The sequence below is a fragment of the Oreochromis aureus genome, unplaced genomic scaffold (assembly GCF_013358895.1).
Source record: "Oreochromis aureus strain Israel breed Guangdong unplaced genomic scaffold, ZZ_aureus HiC_scaffold_102, whole genome shotgun sequence".
In the NCBI taxonomy this organism is placed as follows: domain Eukaryota; kingdom Metazoa; phylum Chordata; class Actinopteri; order Cichliformes; family Cichlidae; genus Oreochromis; species Oreochromis aureus.
The window spans coordinates 115,162-134,031 of NW_024108719.1; the positions used below are offsets into that span (position 1 = coordinate 115,162).

The 18,870-nt window shown below is 38.3% G+C and overlaps 1 protein-coding gene across 1 annotated transcript; it reads right to left on the bottom strand.

The window, feature by feature from the left end:
- Nucleotides 1–1,989: 1,989 nt before the first annotated feature.
- Nucleotides 1,990–14,230, bottom strand: LOC116330534 (major histocompatibility complex class I-related gene protein-like). Its single transcript, XM_039607607.1, has 6 exons — nt 14,185–14,230; nt 8,523–8,792; nt 4,742–5,014; nt 3,563–3,871; nt 2,277–2,381; nt 1,990–2,075 (listed from the first exon to the last, which is right to left on the bottom strand). The coding sequence occupies exons 1-6, from the start codon at nt 14,219–14,221 to the stop codon at nt 2,008–2,010; spliced, it is 1,062 nt and encodes a 353-aa protein (XP_039463541.1). The 5' UTR covers nt 14,222–14,230; the 3' UTR covers nt 1,990–2,007.
- Nucleotides 14,231–18,870: the final 4,640 nt, after the last annotated feature.

The window sequence follows — 18,870 nt, forward strand, 5'->3', positions numbered from 1 at the left end:
CATTTCTGTCAAACAATGCTGTATGAAACGTTTCTTGCGTTTAGTATCATGGTTGCTAGGCAATCTGAGCAGCGTGACGAAGGCCAGACCGTCCCATTTCACAAGCCTCTCACTTCCGCACTTCTCGTACTTCGTAATACCCGCCGTAGGTAGTCCGCGAACTGCGCGTACTACGAAGCGTGTGGTCGCTGGATTGAGACACAGCCCATGAATTTGGACACCCCCTAAGAATCCATGCAGTCTGGGGTGGAACTTTATTTTGATGGGCACACCATGCGGCCAATCAAATGCAAAGACAGACTTGGATCATACCATTATGTGAACGAGGAAGGGGGGCAGACACTCCCAAAACAGCAAGTCTCTGGTAAGGCCAGATACACTGAGAGATGGTGGAGCCGGATTTAAATGAAAGTGTTTTGGAAAAAAGTGAAGAAATGAGCAAAAGCATAAAATGAGATCTGGCTTCATTTTGATTATACTGGGTGTCCGAGTGTCTAAATCAGTCTCACAGGCATGAATGAAGATTTCAGCGCTTTAAATAGGCTGATTTTTGCTAAATGAGTCGAGCAGGGCAGAACATTTTTTAAATAAATTTTTATTCCTCTACATTCATCACCAAAAAGTGGAAAATATGCAAATAAATCTATACATCCCACAGCACTTCTCAATCAATTGCATTTCTTGGTTACACACAGTGATTAAATCTTCTTTTTATGTAAATTTATATATAAATTACATTTTTCCATGAATATCATCACCAGGGAACAAGAGAAAAGGAAAAAAAATGGGGAAAAAAAGAACAAAACATTATCCGGTGTCCAATATATAAAGTAACGGCTCTAACATAGCATCACATCATTTCCTAAAAAACACACAACATCCTTATAAAATATGATTTAATGCTGTAAATTAACTTACCAAAAAATATATAAAGCATACAAACTCAACAGTACTATTAATCCAAAATACTCCATGTTTATACAAGTGAAGAAAAGAAATACTGACTTTAATTTTCATGTACATTCTGGTGCTGACACTTTTCGAACGAATATCTTTTCACTGCCTTTTATATTTTGTACTTGAAGGATCTGTCCTCTCAGCATAGTAGTAATACATAGTAGAACTGCCTGCAAATTGTGCTAGATTTGTTTAGTGTAAGCTTACATGCAAGATATATTATTTCATCTTTTCCACCACTACCTTCCAAATATTGTAGAGATGTGAGGTTTAGGTCCAACCCTTTTAACCCCACCATAGAACCAACCTGCCAGAGCTTAACTTTACATTTTTACATGCTGTAGTGACACTTCTTGTAGCATTTTAAGTTGCTATACATCAATATAACTGTTATATCATAAAGCTTAATAAACAAAAATAGATATTTGCAAATTTGCATATTTGTATAATAATTGCAAAATTAAATTTAAAAAAAAAACAGAATATGCATCAAAATAAACTATTTCCAACAGTACAGTTTAAGTTTTAAGTGTCCCAGGAACTAAACAGAAAGGCATTAAGTCAAACATGACTTTTAATACCACCGGTGAACCTTTTGAAAGGCCCTGGTGGGAAAAGAACTACATTTCCCACAAAAATGACATCACTTCTCAGGTAATTCAATTTTTGCAAAGCCATTAGTGGAAGGAAATGGCGACCTGGGACAAGTTGAATGCATGATATGTAACTACAATTTCTCCTTTTATATGCAAAAATCTTTTTGCTCTATTTATTTGGTTGCAATTCTACCAGGATTTAAAAATTGTTATGCAAATGGCATCACAGGCGCTCCCATTCCCATTTCCTAGTTCCACCACTGGGCACGGACCCTTACAGTTATTATAACTTTTCTCCACTTTCACACCACCCGTGGCTACATAAATGAATCATAAACATGAAGCTTCTTTCAAAACATCCTTTCAAAATAATAAGATGAAAAAAGATTTTCTAAAAAAAAAAAAAATCAAGTTTATATAAAAGAACAAAAGAGTTAAATTTAAAAAAAGAACACTATATAGACGGTGCCGTGATGGTCTCTTGATTCAGTCTCACGGAGACTTCAGTGTTGTTCTCAGGAGCTGTAATGTCCACAGAAAAAAATTAAATATTTATAAATCATTGTTTCATGTCCGGATTTTGTGATTTTAAATTCCTTACAATCAAACTTTCTATTAAATAGGAAAGAAAAAAAGTCTAACATATACTATGCTGAGGAAATCATTTAACTGAGCCATTTACTGCAGCTGCTCACTGACTGATGAACTCAACTCCTCGCTCACCTTTCTTCTTTTTGTAAACAGCAAATCCAACAGCAGCAACGAGGACGAAAATAAGAAGAACCACCACTGTTGCAATGACTGGAGCTGTCATGTCAGAGGGATTATCTGCGCATTGAAAAACACAGAAGATAGAATTTGCAGATTAAGCAGGTTAGAATAGAAGAAGTCCACCCTGTAGTATTCAGCTAGTCACTTTATAAACAACATAGGGGAGGTAAGGGGAGGGGATTAAACTATAATCTCTATAGGAGTCTGATGTAACTATACATACAATTGCCATGTAAAGGTGCTATGCCAGGCAGGAATAGGACCAAAATGCAGAACTTATGGGACGACGCAACGACGGGCAGAGGGATACATAGGGCTTAAATACACAAAGTATGACCAGGGTATCGGAAACAGTAGGGAAACACAGCTGGAGTAGATCTGACATAATGAGAGAGGGAGGAAGAAAAACTGACAACACTGAACACAAGACTTGGAACTGTCAAAATAAAACAGGGAATATGAGATATTGACTAGGATTTGGACTTGACACTGTGACATGGAGATATGATTGACTAGGGGGAGACAGAGAGGGAACATGGAGCACAGGGAGGGCATAGAGACAGAAAACTAAAGACTAGGAACTATAAATATAGCACAAGCAGAAAACAATAAAGAGAAGCAAAACCATGAAAACCAAAAAATCAAAGAATGTAAACTTAACCACAAACTTAAGTCACACACTGGGTTATAGACCCAGTAGTATGAAAGAAATACTATACCTAGATAAAAGAACATGGTTTTCCATTAAGCAGAGCAGATGCACTAAATTTATATTGTTACATTTCTAAAGTTTTTAGAGAAGCTCTTGTTTTCATTTGAATAACACCGCGTATATTCAGCAGCAGTTCCCCAAATATCAGGCCAAAAAATTAATAACTAAAGATTTTATGGATTAAAGACACTTTGATTAATTTGAAATATGGAAGTTCAAAAATCACTGTCAGGATTACATGGTCTAACAGTGAAATTTAAAAAGTAGTTTGTTAACATTAACAATAGTCACAGCTTGTATTTGTGGAACCAGAAAACACATTTATGAGATACAATCACTGAAAATTAAATCAAATTAAAATTTTAGGTTTTTTTTATTCTCTTTTATGATCTCCATTAGTTTTTGTTCTGGTAATAACTAATTGACATCAGAGTCCAAACAAAAACAGGACAAAAAATTCAAATATCAAACCACAGTATCTGCAGACAAAATAAATTAAATTAGTTTCTCCCAACTTAATCATTACCAGTTCTCTCTGCCTGGTTGGTTCTGGTTACTGTTTTATCCAGTTGGATGATGTTCTCAACACCAGAGAGTTGAAACACACAGTCGTATCTGCTCCAGTCTTCAGGTCTGACTGATGAAACATTCAGATCAGCACTCATCTGGAAGGTCCCATCATTGTTGGGGAGGATCTCTCCAAGATCCACACCCTCATGAATCTCCACGCCATCTTTTTTCCAGAACATCATGACTTTGTCAGGATAGAAACCTGTAGCGTGGCAGCTGACTGGAGAGGAGGGAGTCTTTTGGAGGAGAGACACTGAGGGAAGAACTGGAGAGAGGGAAGGTTGGAAAGAGATGGCGTGAGAATGGATGGAAGTAAATATAAGAGGAAAAATTGGGAAAGACAGGAACAAAAAACAAAGATGAAGAAATTTAAGAAGGAGATATTAAGAAAATATATTTTATGAGAGAAGCATGTTTAGTGTACATATTATATGAAAAAACAACACCGTAGCAACAGACAATATGTCTGGCTGGAACTCAAGAAAAAATGGGGAAAAAAACAAAGAAAATCAACATGCTAATCAAATTTTTGAATTATTGAGTCATTAGAGCCAGGCCATTAGAGCTTTTCAGCAGCTGTATTATGGTATACTTATATCATAGTCTGTTTGTGTAAATGTTTTTCAACCATCAGTTTTAACATCTACAGCAGCCAAACTCACCAACAGGTTAAAATGGGAAAATGACCAAAATCATCAGAATAAACCAGTGGCATTTCATCAGTGCAAGCAAGGCAACCAAGGCCTACTAAAGTCCAAAAATGGATATCATTTGAAGGCAAAGTAAAAGTCATCCCTGTCCTTTCATCTCACACAACTTCTGTCCTAAAAGCTTCTCCCATGTCTGTTTGCATTACTGCAATCTTCTGGCCACAGTTGGCAGTTTGCTGGAATCAGGATTAACTCTGCTTCAGCATGATCCTACTGGGACCTGTGTGGACCATGTGTTTTGAGGGTATGTCTGTGTTAGACTGGAGCTTGTCATGCTGAGAGGCTGACAGCTTTTTTCTGATTGTTTGCATAAGCACATAGTGGATAAACCTCTGGTCTGATGATAGTTACCAAAGGGATTTGCCTATATAAAGAATCACTTTGTGAAATGGAAAAACTGGCTTCAAGCTCAACGAGGCTTCTACCTGTTTTATTCAAGGCGCTGCTCCCATAGTCCAACAATAACCTCATCGTGTTTGGCATTACGTCACGGAGGAGGGTTTCCATGTATGTAATTCTGTCACCACCCATCATCTGTTTTGCACTGTAAAGCTCTGGTTTCAGTGGGATCCATGTCTTTGTATTTAGATCAAATTCAAAGATGCCTTCTCTGTCATAACCTAAGTGTAAAAAGCTTGTCACCTCACCAGAGTTTTTATTCCATTCATTACCAATCATACACTGCAAAATGTGAACACCTGGAAAGAGAAAGAAAAACAAAGATTGTAATTATCGTGTTAATTGTACATTGTGATGCATTTCTGTTCTCAAAAGTCTGCATTGTGCTCATGAGTCATGTTAGATTATCTGTCAACCTTTATTGATATCTCTATTGGACCTTAAGGGCTGGTAGTTAGACACCCTTTAACTTGTTTTTGAACAGCTGTATTGTTTTGTTTAATAGTGACGATAATGCACCTTCTGATCCTTTTTTTGTGATACCTAGTCTATGCTTAATGTTTTTATGGAGCTACACAGGGCACTTGTTATGTCAGAGGTTGTGATAGAGGATGGTTGGAAGTACGCATGGTCTTGTTGGGAGGATGGCAGGTTCCTCTCCCTGCGATCACCTAGGTGTGTGTGTGTGTGTGTGTGTGTGTGTGTGTGTGTGTGTGTGTGTGTGTGTGTGTGTGTGTGTGTGTGTGTGTGTGTTGTTTGTTTGTTTGTTTGTTTGTTTGTTTGTTATATTCCTGCTGTGTTTACTTTGTATTTTCATGGGTGGGGTTGTTGGGTGGGAAGGTGCTATCTGTAGAATACGTTCTAGTCAATACAGGACAATACACATAAATCACTAACAGTATGGCCTGAATAGACGGTGATGGAAATAATGGGGTGAACAGGAGAGGGTTTGTAACTTTTTGCTCTTGGAATGTGAATGGCATCAGTGAACCGATAAAACGTTGTAACATGTTGGCATACCTAAAATCATTGAGATCAGATGTTATTTTCTTACAGGAGACACATCTTAAAAATGATGCACATTGCAGGATTAGAGCTAAGTGGATATGGCAGATTTATCACTCAAGGTTTTCCGCAAAGGCCAGGGGGACAGCAATAATTATTCATAAAAATGTGCCATTCATACATAAATCTACCCTGGCAGATAAAGAGGGGAGATATATCATGGTGGTAGGAGAAATTCAGTCTATACCAATCACATTGCTGAATGTCTATGGCCCGAACAGGGATGACCTGGAGTTCTTTAGAAAAACGTTTAGCTTGAGATATTTCTACTCCAAATTTGATACTTGGGGGAGAGTTTAATTTAGTTTTAGATACCTATCTGGACAGGTCGTCAGCTCAGAGAATTGCGCCATCAAATGCTTCTAGGTTTCTGAAATTGTTTATTGATAATTTAGGTCTTGTGGATGTTTGGAGAACCTTGAAAGCAACTCGAAGGGAATATTCCTTTCACTCTGGGGTTCATTATACATACTCCCGTATAGATTACTTTCTATTAGATAGTAAACTGTTACATGGAGTCCAGAGTAGTAAATATCATAATATCCTTATATCAGATCATAGCCAGTGTCTATTTCACTAAATTTATTGGAATCAGGTGGTAATTATAAACACTGGCGATTAGACCCTCAACTTCTTACGAGGAAAACATTCTGCAATTATTTGGAAGAACAGATCAAGTTGTTTTTTGAGATGAATGACAAAGACGACCTATCACCTCTTTTATTGTGGGAGACGTTTAAAGCATATGTGAGAGGCTGTGTAATTTCTTTTCAGTCGTCTGAGAAAAAACGTAATAACATGGAACGCATACAGTTGGAGGTTCAAATACAAAAAATGGACTGAGAATCCCAGACAAACGTCTTTACAGTATATATATAATATATACACGTGATAATTATGTATATTGTAATAACGTGATATTATGTTGTTCAAACGTGAAAAGCATATTGTACAAACATGAAAAGTATCTTGTTAGAACAATAAACTTTTCACGTTATAACGTGATATACTTCTATTTTTCTTTTGCCTGGGTGGCAGCTCTACGCTTCCGTACATTTGATCGCTGGAAGGAAATGGGGTTGCGAAATGTGGGACACCAGTATTTTCAGGGCTCTTTTGCTTCATTTCAACAGCTTAAGGAGAAGAACAACTTATTAGCCTGTGATTTTTTTTAGATACCTTCAAATAAGGAGCTATGTAAGGTCCCAATTACAACAATTTGAGTCTGCAACCCCAGGTAAGCTTGATTAATGCCTGGTGGATTGTATAACAGAAAAGCATGCTGTCGCTTTTATATATGAGATATTACAGTCACTCCGGCAGAAGGATACAGGTAAAATAAAATCAGCTTGGGAAAAGGAATTAGGGTCAGAAATTCATAATGATATCTGGACTAGGGCTACGTTATGTTAATTCCTGCTCTATCAACGCCCGACATAGGTTAATTCAGTTTAAAATTTTGCACAGATTGCACTACTCGAAGACGAGATTACATCGGATATTTCCTGAAACGTCATCCATCTGTGATAAATGTTAATGTGCAGAAGCTGATCTGCTTCACAGTTTTGTAATGTGTACTAAATTACAAAGTTTTGGGGCTTCAGTTTTTTGTTTTGTTTTTTCAAACTTTTTAATGTGCAGTTAGACCCTGACCCCATTTTGATTTTTATTGGACTGTCGGAACAATCTAAAAAACTTAAGAGCACACAGATTTCCCTCCTGTCCTATGGCCTAATGTGTGCAAAGAGACTGATTCTCCTGCTATGGAAGGGAAAAGAAGTGCCCTCCTTGAAAGCCCGGATTTCAGTACCGACAGATACTCTTCATCTGGAAAGGATCCGCTACATTATAAACGACAAACTGGAGGACTTCGATCAGATTTGGAGGCCACTCATTGAGTACCTGGAAACTATGAACTAACTATACGCAGACCCAACATTTTACATCAGGATTCTTGGTCTCGATTAAGAAGCACAAAAGTAAGGCTGTAAATATCAAGCAAGCATGCAATTTGTTTATAAAGAGAAAAAAGAAATAAAGATGGGCTTTAAGACATGTTGTTTTTTTGTTTTTGTTTTTAATGGACAATGAAGGGCCCTCTCTAATGTGCAGGGGCAGGTTAGGAGCAGCAATAGAAGGCCCTGTCCCCTCTGAGCTTCCTCTTGAACCTGGGGGCAACTTGTCAGCTGACCTGAGAAACCTGGGGGGGTGATTAAGGATGAAGAAGCTCAGAGAGGTAAGGTGGGGCAAGATCATTTATGCATTTAAAAACAAACATAAGAATTTTAAAATGAACTCTAAGATATAAAGGCAGCCAATGGAGTGAAGCCAGGATGGGAGTTATGTGCTCTCATAACAAGTTCCAGTAATAAGTCGAGTAGAGGCATTTTAAACCAGCTGTAGACGAGAGAGAAGACACTGACTAACTCCAAAATACAGTGCATTACAGTAATCCAAACAAGATGAAAAAAAAAACATGGATTACTGTTTTAAAATGCGGCCTGGATAAAATGGGTCTTACCATTGTCAAGTGCCTAAAGTGCTGAAAACTGGACAATAGCCCTAATTTGGGTGTCCAATTTAAAATCACTGTCCATCTTAAAAACCAAGTTAGTAACAATAAGTTTAAATAAAATACACTGAAAATGTTTAATTCATTAATTATTTTAATTAATTTTACATTAATCAGTTTTGTTTAGATATATCCATGATGAAATGTCAGAATCAAAGAAAATACTGTACCTCCGCTTTGGTTTAAATGTTGGTTCAAATCAGAAATCAAACTTCTGTAAAAGTTTGTCTGGAACTCAAAACACTCTTGGGTGAACCACTCCAAGATGTCAGGTTTGTCATCAAATAATTTTTTCACCCAGTCCTGTCTTGGTTCCAATATCTTCTTGCTGCCGTCACAATAATACACTTCTGTTCCATCAACCACTCCAACATACATAAATTCTGAGATGTTTGGGTCACCAGAGGATCCAGTGACAAAATAATTCAGAAGATTGATCACTGTAGGACAAATGTTTACGATGTTAGTAATAACTCATTAAAACATGCAGACATGATCAGAAATATGACTCATTATATATGCATCATAAGTGATATGACTTATGATGTAGTAAAAGTAACAGAAGTGTTACTTTTACTACATCATAAGTCAGCAGGGCTGAGGGCACCTAATTAACAATGAAACCTGACGATAGAGAATCTTGATCTTATTTTGGTAAAAATGTGTGGCCCAAGCACCAGCAAAATAGAACAGTCATAAATGTTTGTGAACAGGATTATTTGAGCCTATAATAATGGGTATGAATGGCATGATTATGAGCTTTAAATCATTTCTTTGAGCTGTTCTTTTTCCAAGGTGGAGTAATTGTGATAGTGAGTACTAATTTGTATGTAATGCATTTCGGTGGGAAGGTGTAACCAAGGAAATTGTCAAGAAAGGTGGGATAGAGAGACTGAAGTCTCCCCAGCTTCACCTTACTTCTCATTACATATGAGAAAGGGTATAAATGCTTAACATTCAGTCATTTATGTGATTCATAAAGTGCTAAAACAGAGGTTTTGTGCTTTTGCTAAAAGTAAACCATCTTTTTTTAAATCAAAGACAATAATCAATATGGTAAATGAGAAATGTTGCTTGAGTAGTGAAAATGTCTAGATTTTGTGTGCACACGATCTAGCTTTGCAAAGAAAGAAAGTATTCCTATGTAACCAGATTAAAAGGTATTGTGCTAAAATAAATACAGTAGAATTACATGAAATGAATGAAATATTAAGTGAAGTATATTCATATGCAAATTCATTTGAAACCAGTTTGTCGTGTTAGGCTGGCATCAGGCGTGGGTATGTTTTGTTCCTTTCAGTGGTAGGATAAGGAAGTTGTATGGTTTTGTTATTTTCTTTCTACGTGCCTTTTCTTTCTCTCCATGCTGTAGCAGCAGTCTTACTTACGTGTAATTGGAAATACATAATAATTACACCAAACAAACAAAAAACGTTTAGTTCAGTTTATTACATAAAACATTGAGGGAGAGAATGGTGCTGTCAAAACCAGTAGAGTTTTGCAACAACTTAAAAAACCCAAGAAAATCAAGATCATTGTCATTTACAAATAAAGTATATCACCTCTAATTCTGATTCAAATCTAAACATGCAATGTTTGTTGTGGGCAGGTTTTTTCCCCCCTTACTTTTGCTGCAAAACAGCAAAAGTAGGAGGGAAATTTAAACTTTTTAAAATTATGCAAAATTGCAGAATATTTTTAAGGTTATCTGCTATAAAAAGCCAGTGTTTTTTTGTGTTTTATTCTCAGTTACTTTGACACAAAGGCATCTGCTGTGATGCTTACACCTCTGATGAAGTCTCACAAGTGTCAGTGCTGATAAATGATCAGAATTATAATATTTCTGACTGTCTGAGGCAAAATTGAATCGAATCGGGACCTTGTGAATCGGAATCAAATGGATTATAGAAATCAGTGTTGATACCCAACCCTAGTGAGCAGCCTAGGCCTGACAGAAGTGGGTGTAGCTGTGGGTAATGAGAAAAGATGAAAAGAACTATTGATAACTTTTTTGGTAAGCTAAGGCCTGATCCATCTGAAATTCATAGCCAGTGCTCTGACACAGAGCCATCAGTTTTTGAACCCTGAAAAAGCACAGTGTATCCAGAAAACACGTTATATGTCGTGATAAATGCACTGCCCAAGTGTCCCCTCTCCCCACTGCCTTTCAGCGGCAGGCAGCAGCAAACAGGTCGTCAGAGGAGGCCGATGTGATGATTAAGTTTAATATTGTCTACAATATTGCCAAAGAGTGCCAAAGCACTTTAAGCACAAGCACAAGATTGTTAGTTAATCATTTACAAATCAATATTGTCTGAATGGACATCAATTTTCCCCCAAAAAAGTGCACATGTAACTGCAGCGTTAAGCGATGTGGTTGTAAAATTTGGGTGCGCCTAACTTTTGTGCTGGTGCGCCTAAGACAAAAAGTTAGGCGCACCAGTGCAACCGTGGCAAAAAGTTAGTCTAGAGCCCTGGGGGGTGTCCAAATTCATGGACTGCATCCTCCTGAGGCCGCATTTGTAGACCAATTACGTCACAGCAACACGCCGAAGGCTGTCAAATTCGTAGACTCCTCCAAATGCAGCCGACAAATGCGTCCTCCTTTTCCCCGAATTTGAAGGATGGGTCAGGTGTATCCTTTGTTGCCATGCCCACCATATCCCAGAATTCATAGTGCGGCCCAGCCAGTTCCAGTTTTCAACAATAGTGGTCGCTTCTAAGTTTTTAATATTATTCTTATCCGAATCAGAATCAGAAAGACTTTATTTATCCCCAAGGGGCAATTAACATACAACTGAGAAGCATAATGTTGAAGATAAGGACAATAAGATCAGGCAATAAGAGTGAGATAATAAATACACAGAATATACAGTATACACAGTTTTAAAATTACACAGTTTTAAAATTAAAGTGACTGAAAGGTGAGTAAATAACTGTAAGTGAGTAAAAGTGAGTAAAGTGTCGACAGTATAAAAAGAGTGTAGAGTAGTTTATGTTTATGAGTGTGGGAAATGGTCTTGTCGGCTGGAGTTAAAAAGCAGGGTGGCTTTGGGGACAAAGGTGGCTCTCCTCCTCTCAGTCCTGCAGGAAATGCAGCGGAGGCGTCGCCCAGAGGGGAGCCATTGAAATGTGGGGTGAAGAATGTGAGAGGGGTCGTTGATGATTTTGGCTGCCTGTCTAAGGGCCTGTTGGATGAAAACCTGTGCCAGAGTTCTGACAGGCAGGCCAATGATCTTAGAGCACACTGATGCAGTGTGCTGCAGTCTGTTCTTATTCTGAAGGCTGAGGGAGTGGAACCAGCAGGTGATGGAGAAGGTCATGATGCTTTCCTGGAAGGCATAGTAGAAAGTCATCATAATGGGTGTGCTGACTCCAAAGGAGCTGAGTTTCCTAAGGCGGTTGGTGGCACCTCCTGAGAATCTCCTCTGTGTTGGCAGAGAATTTCAGGAGGTTGTCAAAGATGGTTCCCAGGTACTCAACTACCTCCACTGGCTTCCCGTGGATGGTGGTGACTGAAGTAGCCAGATCCCTCTGCCTACTGGAGAAGGCCACCACCATCTCTTTGGTTTTGCTCACATTCAATTCAAGTTTGGAGCTATCACACCACTCTACAAACTCCTGAAGAGTGGACCCGTGGTGTTGTGAGAGGCCTGACAGCAGTGACAGGAGAACTGTGTCGTCAGCATATTTAACCAGGTGACATTTGGGCTGTGTGGATCTGCAGTCATCAGTGTAGAGGATGAAGAGCAGGGGGGAGAGCACACAGCCCTGGGAGGAGCCAGTGGAGGTGGAACGGAGAGAAGAAAGAGAGTTGTTCACCCGAACTTTCTGAGTCCTGTTGGTATTATTATTATTATTATTGATAATAATAATAACAATAATAATATTACTGTTTCTGGGTCACAAAATCATATAATATATATTATTTATTATTTATTAAACTCCACTGAGACAGCGGTGACGCAAATCTGAAGGCTAGACCGTCCAATTTCACAGCCGTTTACTTCCGGCCTACCCGATCTTCTGAGGACCCGGTCCACGTAGACCGCGAAGGCCGGGTCCTCAGGAGGATGCAGCCCATGAATTTGGACACCCCTAGAGGGATCAATCAGGGAATTGGAGACAGGAGGGAAACACAGCTGGGACAAATCAGGGCTAACGAGGCAAGGGAAGCAAAACCAGATACAGTGGAGTGAGACACAGACTTTCAAAGTAAAACAGGAAACATAACACAGAGAAGTGGACTAGACAATGGGATACAGCTGACAGGGGAGACAGAACAACCATGGAACACAGAGACAGAAAGCAGAAGATTAAAACTCTAACATAAACCACACAAAGAACCTAAACTTAGAACAATCCTATAACCCATTAGATAAAGAAAGCTAGAATTTAATGAAATCAACAAAAACAAAAAAACAGAAACACAAAACACTGGGTCGACGACCCAGGCACCCTAACAATATTCTTAGTAAGCAAGAATATTCCTTTTGTTTGTTCACAAGCTTTCTCTGAATCCCAAGGCCAGATAGGTATTGTGGAGGGGAAACTTTAGAATGCCCCCCTTATTTCAATATTTCTATACACCTCCAATTCATGATAAACGATTCTTCTCACCTTCAATCCCTAATTTGAAATCTTTTAAAAAAAAATCTCCCGACGTCCACTAAAGTCATATTCAAGGATTGCTGATTTTCTTGGAGTTAAAAAACATACCAAATATAAAACAATAAATTTGTTAGTTCAAATGCAGTATTTTGAATAATGAATACATTCTCCTTAACTTTATACTGCTCTGTAACATTTGTTTTAGTGAGTTTGATTCTGGAATTTTGGTTATGTTGAACCTGGATCTTGTTTACAAGTTATTCACACAGGAAATGACAGTGGGACTCATGCCAACATGTGTTAATGGAGCTCACCCAGCAGTATCAATGTTTCTCGCTTTAACTGATCTCTATCCCAGTAATCTTTCCAATAAGACAATATATATTTAATTACACTTTGGATACCAGGGTTTAAGTTATATGATAGTATATATTGGTCTTCACAACCGACAGCAAAAAAAAAAAAAAAATAATAAGAGAGAGGGTATTATTTTCTTTTACACATATGTGTGTAATAAATAGAAGCTGTAGTATCAAAAGCAATAATTCAGTAATTACAAATGACTCTTGGTCATAAAAAAGGGGAATCCTCACAATACCTAGAAGCAGCAGGCACCCCACCTGTCGAAACGGTGGTGAATCACACCAAAACCTTGGATATTCTGGTTATGTGACCTGTGTGTTCCAAACCACACTTCAGAGTAGTGTTTCGAAAGGTCTACGCTGTAGACACTGTTAACACAGTGTTGAAACATTAGTATCAAGCTTTTCGGGAGATATAGGAGACTCAGGAGACCTTACTTGAATCTCCTATAGAAACTGTGACTCTTGTGAATCCTTGAGAAGAGGTCAAATCTCCTTTGTCCACAATTTCTTATTATTATTTATTACTTAAAAATCACCACAGCAGGTAGCGGTATCTGATTTGGCAGAGTTTCACACCAGATGCCCTGGCATTTCTCCAGCTGGAACTGAACCAGCAACCTTTAATCTTTTATAATTATATACATGTCAGAGCATTAATATCTTTTTGACCAACAGTCAAATAATTCTTTTATTAGAGCACTGCATGTATTTGTCATATCTGTTGCAAATCAGTTTTAAATCTTTTTAACTTGAACAGTTAGATTTACCTGTCTGCTGACACATTTTAGCTGAATTTTACTAAGAATAGTATTGCCAAGTAAATTTGATATTTTTTGATTGTGGATCATGATCTTACCTGCAGATGCAGGGTGACAAAGGAGGAACAGGATCATTAGCTTCACCACCATGTTTACCATGTTGGAGTTCAACTGAAGCACTAACAAGAGTCATTTGGTTTTACAGGCTTGTTCAGTTTGAAGGTATTTCCTGGTTCAGGTTACATTTTCAGGTGTGTTCAACTGGAGAAACCAAACAAGCCTTCACTCTAACTCATACTGTTTAAATTTGACTGCCAGCAGCATCTTTTGTTTAATTAAAGAGGGTTAAAAAGTGTTTGTACCTGTTCCTGCCTGTGTGCATGTGTGTGTCTATAAAACAGGTGGAGAAAAGAAATTTCTTCATTTTATCTGTCCTGCAGCAGAGTGAACATCTCCTCTGTATAAAGAGATAATTTGAAGGAAATGAACATGATTTGTTGAAATACAGATTGTTACTAATCTATCCTTCATTATCAGATTGGATTTGAACAATGTTATGAACCTGCTGGAGTCAAGATTTCAGTGGTGGCAGAGATGAAGCAGGTGGAAATTTGGAAGATGATCTCCATCTAACAAGGACGAGGTGAAGATGTGGAAGAGGCATGCTGCGCAAATGTGAATCTAAAAGGCAGAATGACAGAAGAGCACAATGAACAGAAGCTGGTTGGCTCACAGAAAGAAGAAAATTACTGCGCCGGAGTGATGATAAAAAAATGAAGTTTGACAGAACTCTGAACAGTAGATTGCTAGATGACTGGGTCATCTCCAAAACTTCAGATCTTGTGGGGTGTTCCCAGTCTTCAGTTGCCAGTATTTATCAAAAGTGGTCCAAGGGAGAAACAGTGGTTAACCAGCAACAGGGTAATGGGTGGCCGCACTCACGGATGCACATGGGGAACAAAGGCTCGCACATGTGGTCCAATCCAACAGATGAGCTGATGTAGCTTTAACTGCTAAAAAAAATGTTTTTTAAAATAGCATAACATTACTGTAATCGAATTACTTTTTCAAGTAATGAGTAAAGTAAGGGATTACTGTTGCAAAAAAGTAATTAGATTACTGTTACTTTCATGTAAGCTCGATGCGTTACTGCGATACTAAACAGTGATATTGTTTGTGAGAGTGTCTCTTGACAATGATGTAAGCGCATGCGATGTTCGTGGTAGAAACAGATGTGTGTAGATCACCAATGGATAATTTGGAGTATGGGAGAGCGTAAGACCATGCAGCATTTAAAGCTTTGAAGTACTAACATTACTTTGAGTTTGATTCCATAAAAAGTGACAAAAACATAAGCATTCACTGCACACTGCTTGGCAAGAAAACATCTTTCTACAGCATAAAATTATACTTCTGATCTGAGCAAGCACCTAGCACGCTGCCACAGGAACAGGGCTGGACTGGGACAAAAAATCAGCCCGGGCATTTTGACTAGAGACCGGCCCACCAGGTATTATAGGAAAAACCATAAAGCCTTTGAATGAAAACAAATGTCATTGTGACAGTGATGTACAATGTCTTGTTGGTACATATGTATCAATCTAATAAACTTAAACCTACACCATCCTCCCTATTCTGGTATTCTAAACAGTACTTAGCCGAAACCCAAAGACTGCTTGGTTGAGTTAACTTCCTGAACTATCTACAACACATGGTGGAAACCTGAAATTAAGACAGAGAAGACTAGAGGTGAGACATGACCATTACTGAATATTAAAAATAATAAATGACAGATTTAGTGATATTTTCATGAACTATTTATTTACCACATCAATAAACAGCATGGCAGGGCAAAATATTTTTTCTAACATGGCAACCTTTTAAAAATGAAAGGAGACAGAAAGACAGGTGAGGAAGAATAAAACTTAACTGACTTTTTGATGGCATTTTACACAAAGTACTAGTACAGTATCTAGAAAATGTGGGAAAATACTGGCATCATGTACAGTACTTACTTCTGAAGAAATTATGATGGGACCCTGAAAAAAACTTACTATGTACAATAATGGATTTCTATACATTTGACATCAGATAAAAACTTTGGTTGTAAGATTCAGATAATTATTTGTTAAAAGCTAGAAATTTTAAATGAGAATAAGAAAGAAAAGTATTTCTTTGTGCCCCCCTTTCCCTGTTACTGCCCTACCTGGCCCCCTGGCAAAACTTTGCTAGACCCGCCCCTGCACAGTTACCAGCTGTCAGCTACTTAGAAAAGGATCCTGGTGTAAGTTGTCTCTCAGAAACAGTTCATAGCTTTCCTTCAACCCATTCATGTCACCTAAAAGGTAAACCTGTTTCTCCATCACCTGTTCAGCTCTGATGATTCAGTAAGGACATCTCCTGGTTTCATCTTCATGTTTCCCTCTCACCAGATAACCAAACCGATATCATGACCAGCAGCTTTCACAGCTGTGGCTCCAGCAAACATCAGCTGATACTAGAAATTAATATTAAATAAATTCTAACAACATCTTATCAAGTTTAAAGGCGCTTCTGCTGTTTAACGCGACCTCCGCTAGTTTCCTCTTTCTGGCGCAAAGCGGGAGATAAACAAGCAAGAGAGATGGGACTTGCGGCAGAAACGCCGATCAGCTGATCATTGATCAGTTTCATGATTGAAGTAGCAGCAGGAGAGGGAGGGGGGAGAATGAGAGAAGAAGAGGCAGCTGCAGCGTAAAGACAGAATAACTCCAGCTTTTTGTCTTTTTTTTTATTGTAGCTGAAGTATGGGACAAATCGCGTTTATTTTCAGCTCAATACGAAATGTGTAATATTAACTCTGAATACCAGAGGATTCCGTTTTTTACGGTATGGTGGGCAACTCTACTAACTAACCATATGAATAAAATAAAGTTCACCAGTAACATCATAGCACCGACCCAACTGTATAGAAACTCCGTCATGCTAGCTAGAACGCAGTACGAGTTATTGTAACTGTAAAAAGTCAGCACAACAAAAATAAACTACACCTAAACTTGGTTTATATCTGACCCAGATAGATTGCAGGTCATAACTTCTTACCTGAAGCTCATTTCACCTGACAGTCGGACCGGCAGCCGCCTTGGGTCTCTCCACCTCCCCTTTCCCCCATCCACCTGCTGGCCTCCACCACTTGCTAATTTTACTGTGAAAGCTCCACTATAGCCACTACCAAACAATTGAGTTATTTTTACATGTCTGCCAGCATCTGTCCAATCCGCCACCTTTCAGTGTTTACACGGTTACGAAAAAAAGACAACAACAACAAAACATCGGCCCATTTAAAACGCAAAATTACCATCAGCCCACCGGGCAAATGCCCGGTATGCCCGATGGCCAGTCCAGCTATGCACAGGAATGTGATATTCACAGAGCAAGCCCGGATCCTCCTAATGACATGACCGCTACAGCACCGGACAAACCTCCACCTGCCCCACTCCTGCTAAACAGGTAACAATAGATTTAAGAGCGACAAGACTCAGTGCCGCTGAATCTTTGATTTTATTTATTTTTTGCTGCCTATTTGAAAGGGTGAGCGTAAACACAAAAAATTGCTTTATTTTATATGCTGGAATATGCAAAGAGTAGGTTTAAATGTTAAACAAATCTCTTCAAGTCAAAGATTGTTGCATATAATTACATATTTGCATGATGCAATGTGCATAAAGTTAAAAGATTAAAACTCATAAAACAGGTTTTAAAAAGAAGCTTTTTCATTTGATTCAATATTATATGATGGATTGTGCAGACAAAATAGAATTGGGTTGAAAGGTTTATTGCTTTATTACTGTAACAGAACCATGTGTTACAGGCCTTCGATGGGCCTGTTTTGAAACTGTATTTTTAACAGAAAAGCAGAGACAGGAGACATGAGTTGCGTTCGGTCTGCAGGCTCTTCCTCGTCTGATTTATTAACAGAATTAAACAGTCACTTTTCTTTTCGTTCAGACTCACACATTTCTCTTTTAACAACAAAAACACATTCAATTAAGTCCATAAGTCAAACTCTTTTGGTTACCTTGCACTCGCAAGAATAAACTTACAAAATAATCACTGTATGAGTGTCCTTATTTACAATAAATCTGTAACCAAATTTTACTGCTGTTCAGCATCAAAAACATTTCTGTGCAGTACCCTTAACACTGCAATTAACCCGCTTATATACCATTATGCATTCTTTATACTTTAACAGATTCAAACAATATATTACATTAGTAACCAATAAACAAAATATGCTATCACTGCTCACAAACAGTTTACAATCATCCACAAACAGTATACATCAGACTATTTACATTTGACACATAAGAACTGGGTAGGTTCTAATCAACTATAACTTCAAATAATGTCAGGATAAAAGAAGTGTCCAAGAGCTGCATTTGTCACAAAATAAAACGGGTAATAAGACCAGCTGCCTATTTAGACTACGAGTGAAATAGCGGCTTCCATTACAAATGGCGGTATAGTTAGCATACTCTCAGTTGGTGAAAACACACTCTCTCACAACATTTGCGGTCTTTAACCAAAGACAGAAAAAGGTTTCTTGCCTTTATATGTACATTGCCATGAGCAAACTTGAACTACTAACCTGTATTTTTAACAGAAAAGCAGAGACAGGGGACATGAGTTGCGTTGGGTCTGCAGGCTCTTCCTCATCTGAGGCACAGAAGCGTTGCAACGACCTATCGCAGTCAGCGCTCTCTCCCCTTGTGGCAATGCCACGCAATTACATTGTTCATAACTCT

Excerpts from the sequence above, each read along its gene's own strand:
- LOC116330534 (XM_039607607.1), bottom strand. The coding sequence starts at position 14,221 with ATGATCCTGTTCCTCCTTTGTCACCCTGCATCTGCAG. Across the intron at positions 8,793-14,184 it reads TTGTCACCCTGCATCTGCAG|TGATCAATCTTCTGAATTAT; the intron begins GTAAGATCATGA and ends TTTGTCCTACAG. Across the intron at positions 2,382-3,562 it reads CAACCAGGCAGAGAGAACTG|ATAATCCCTCTGACATGACA; the intron begins GTAATGATTAAG and ends TTCAATGCGCAG.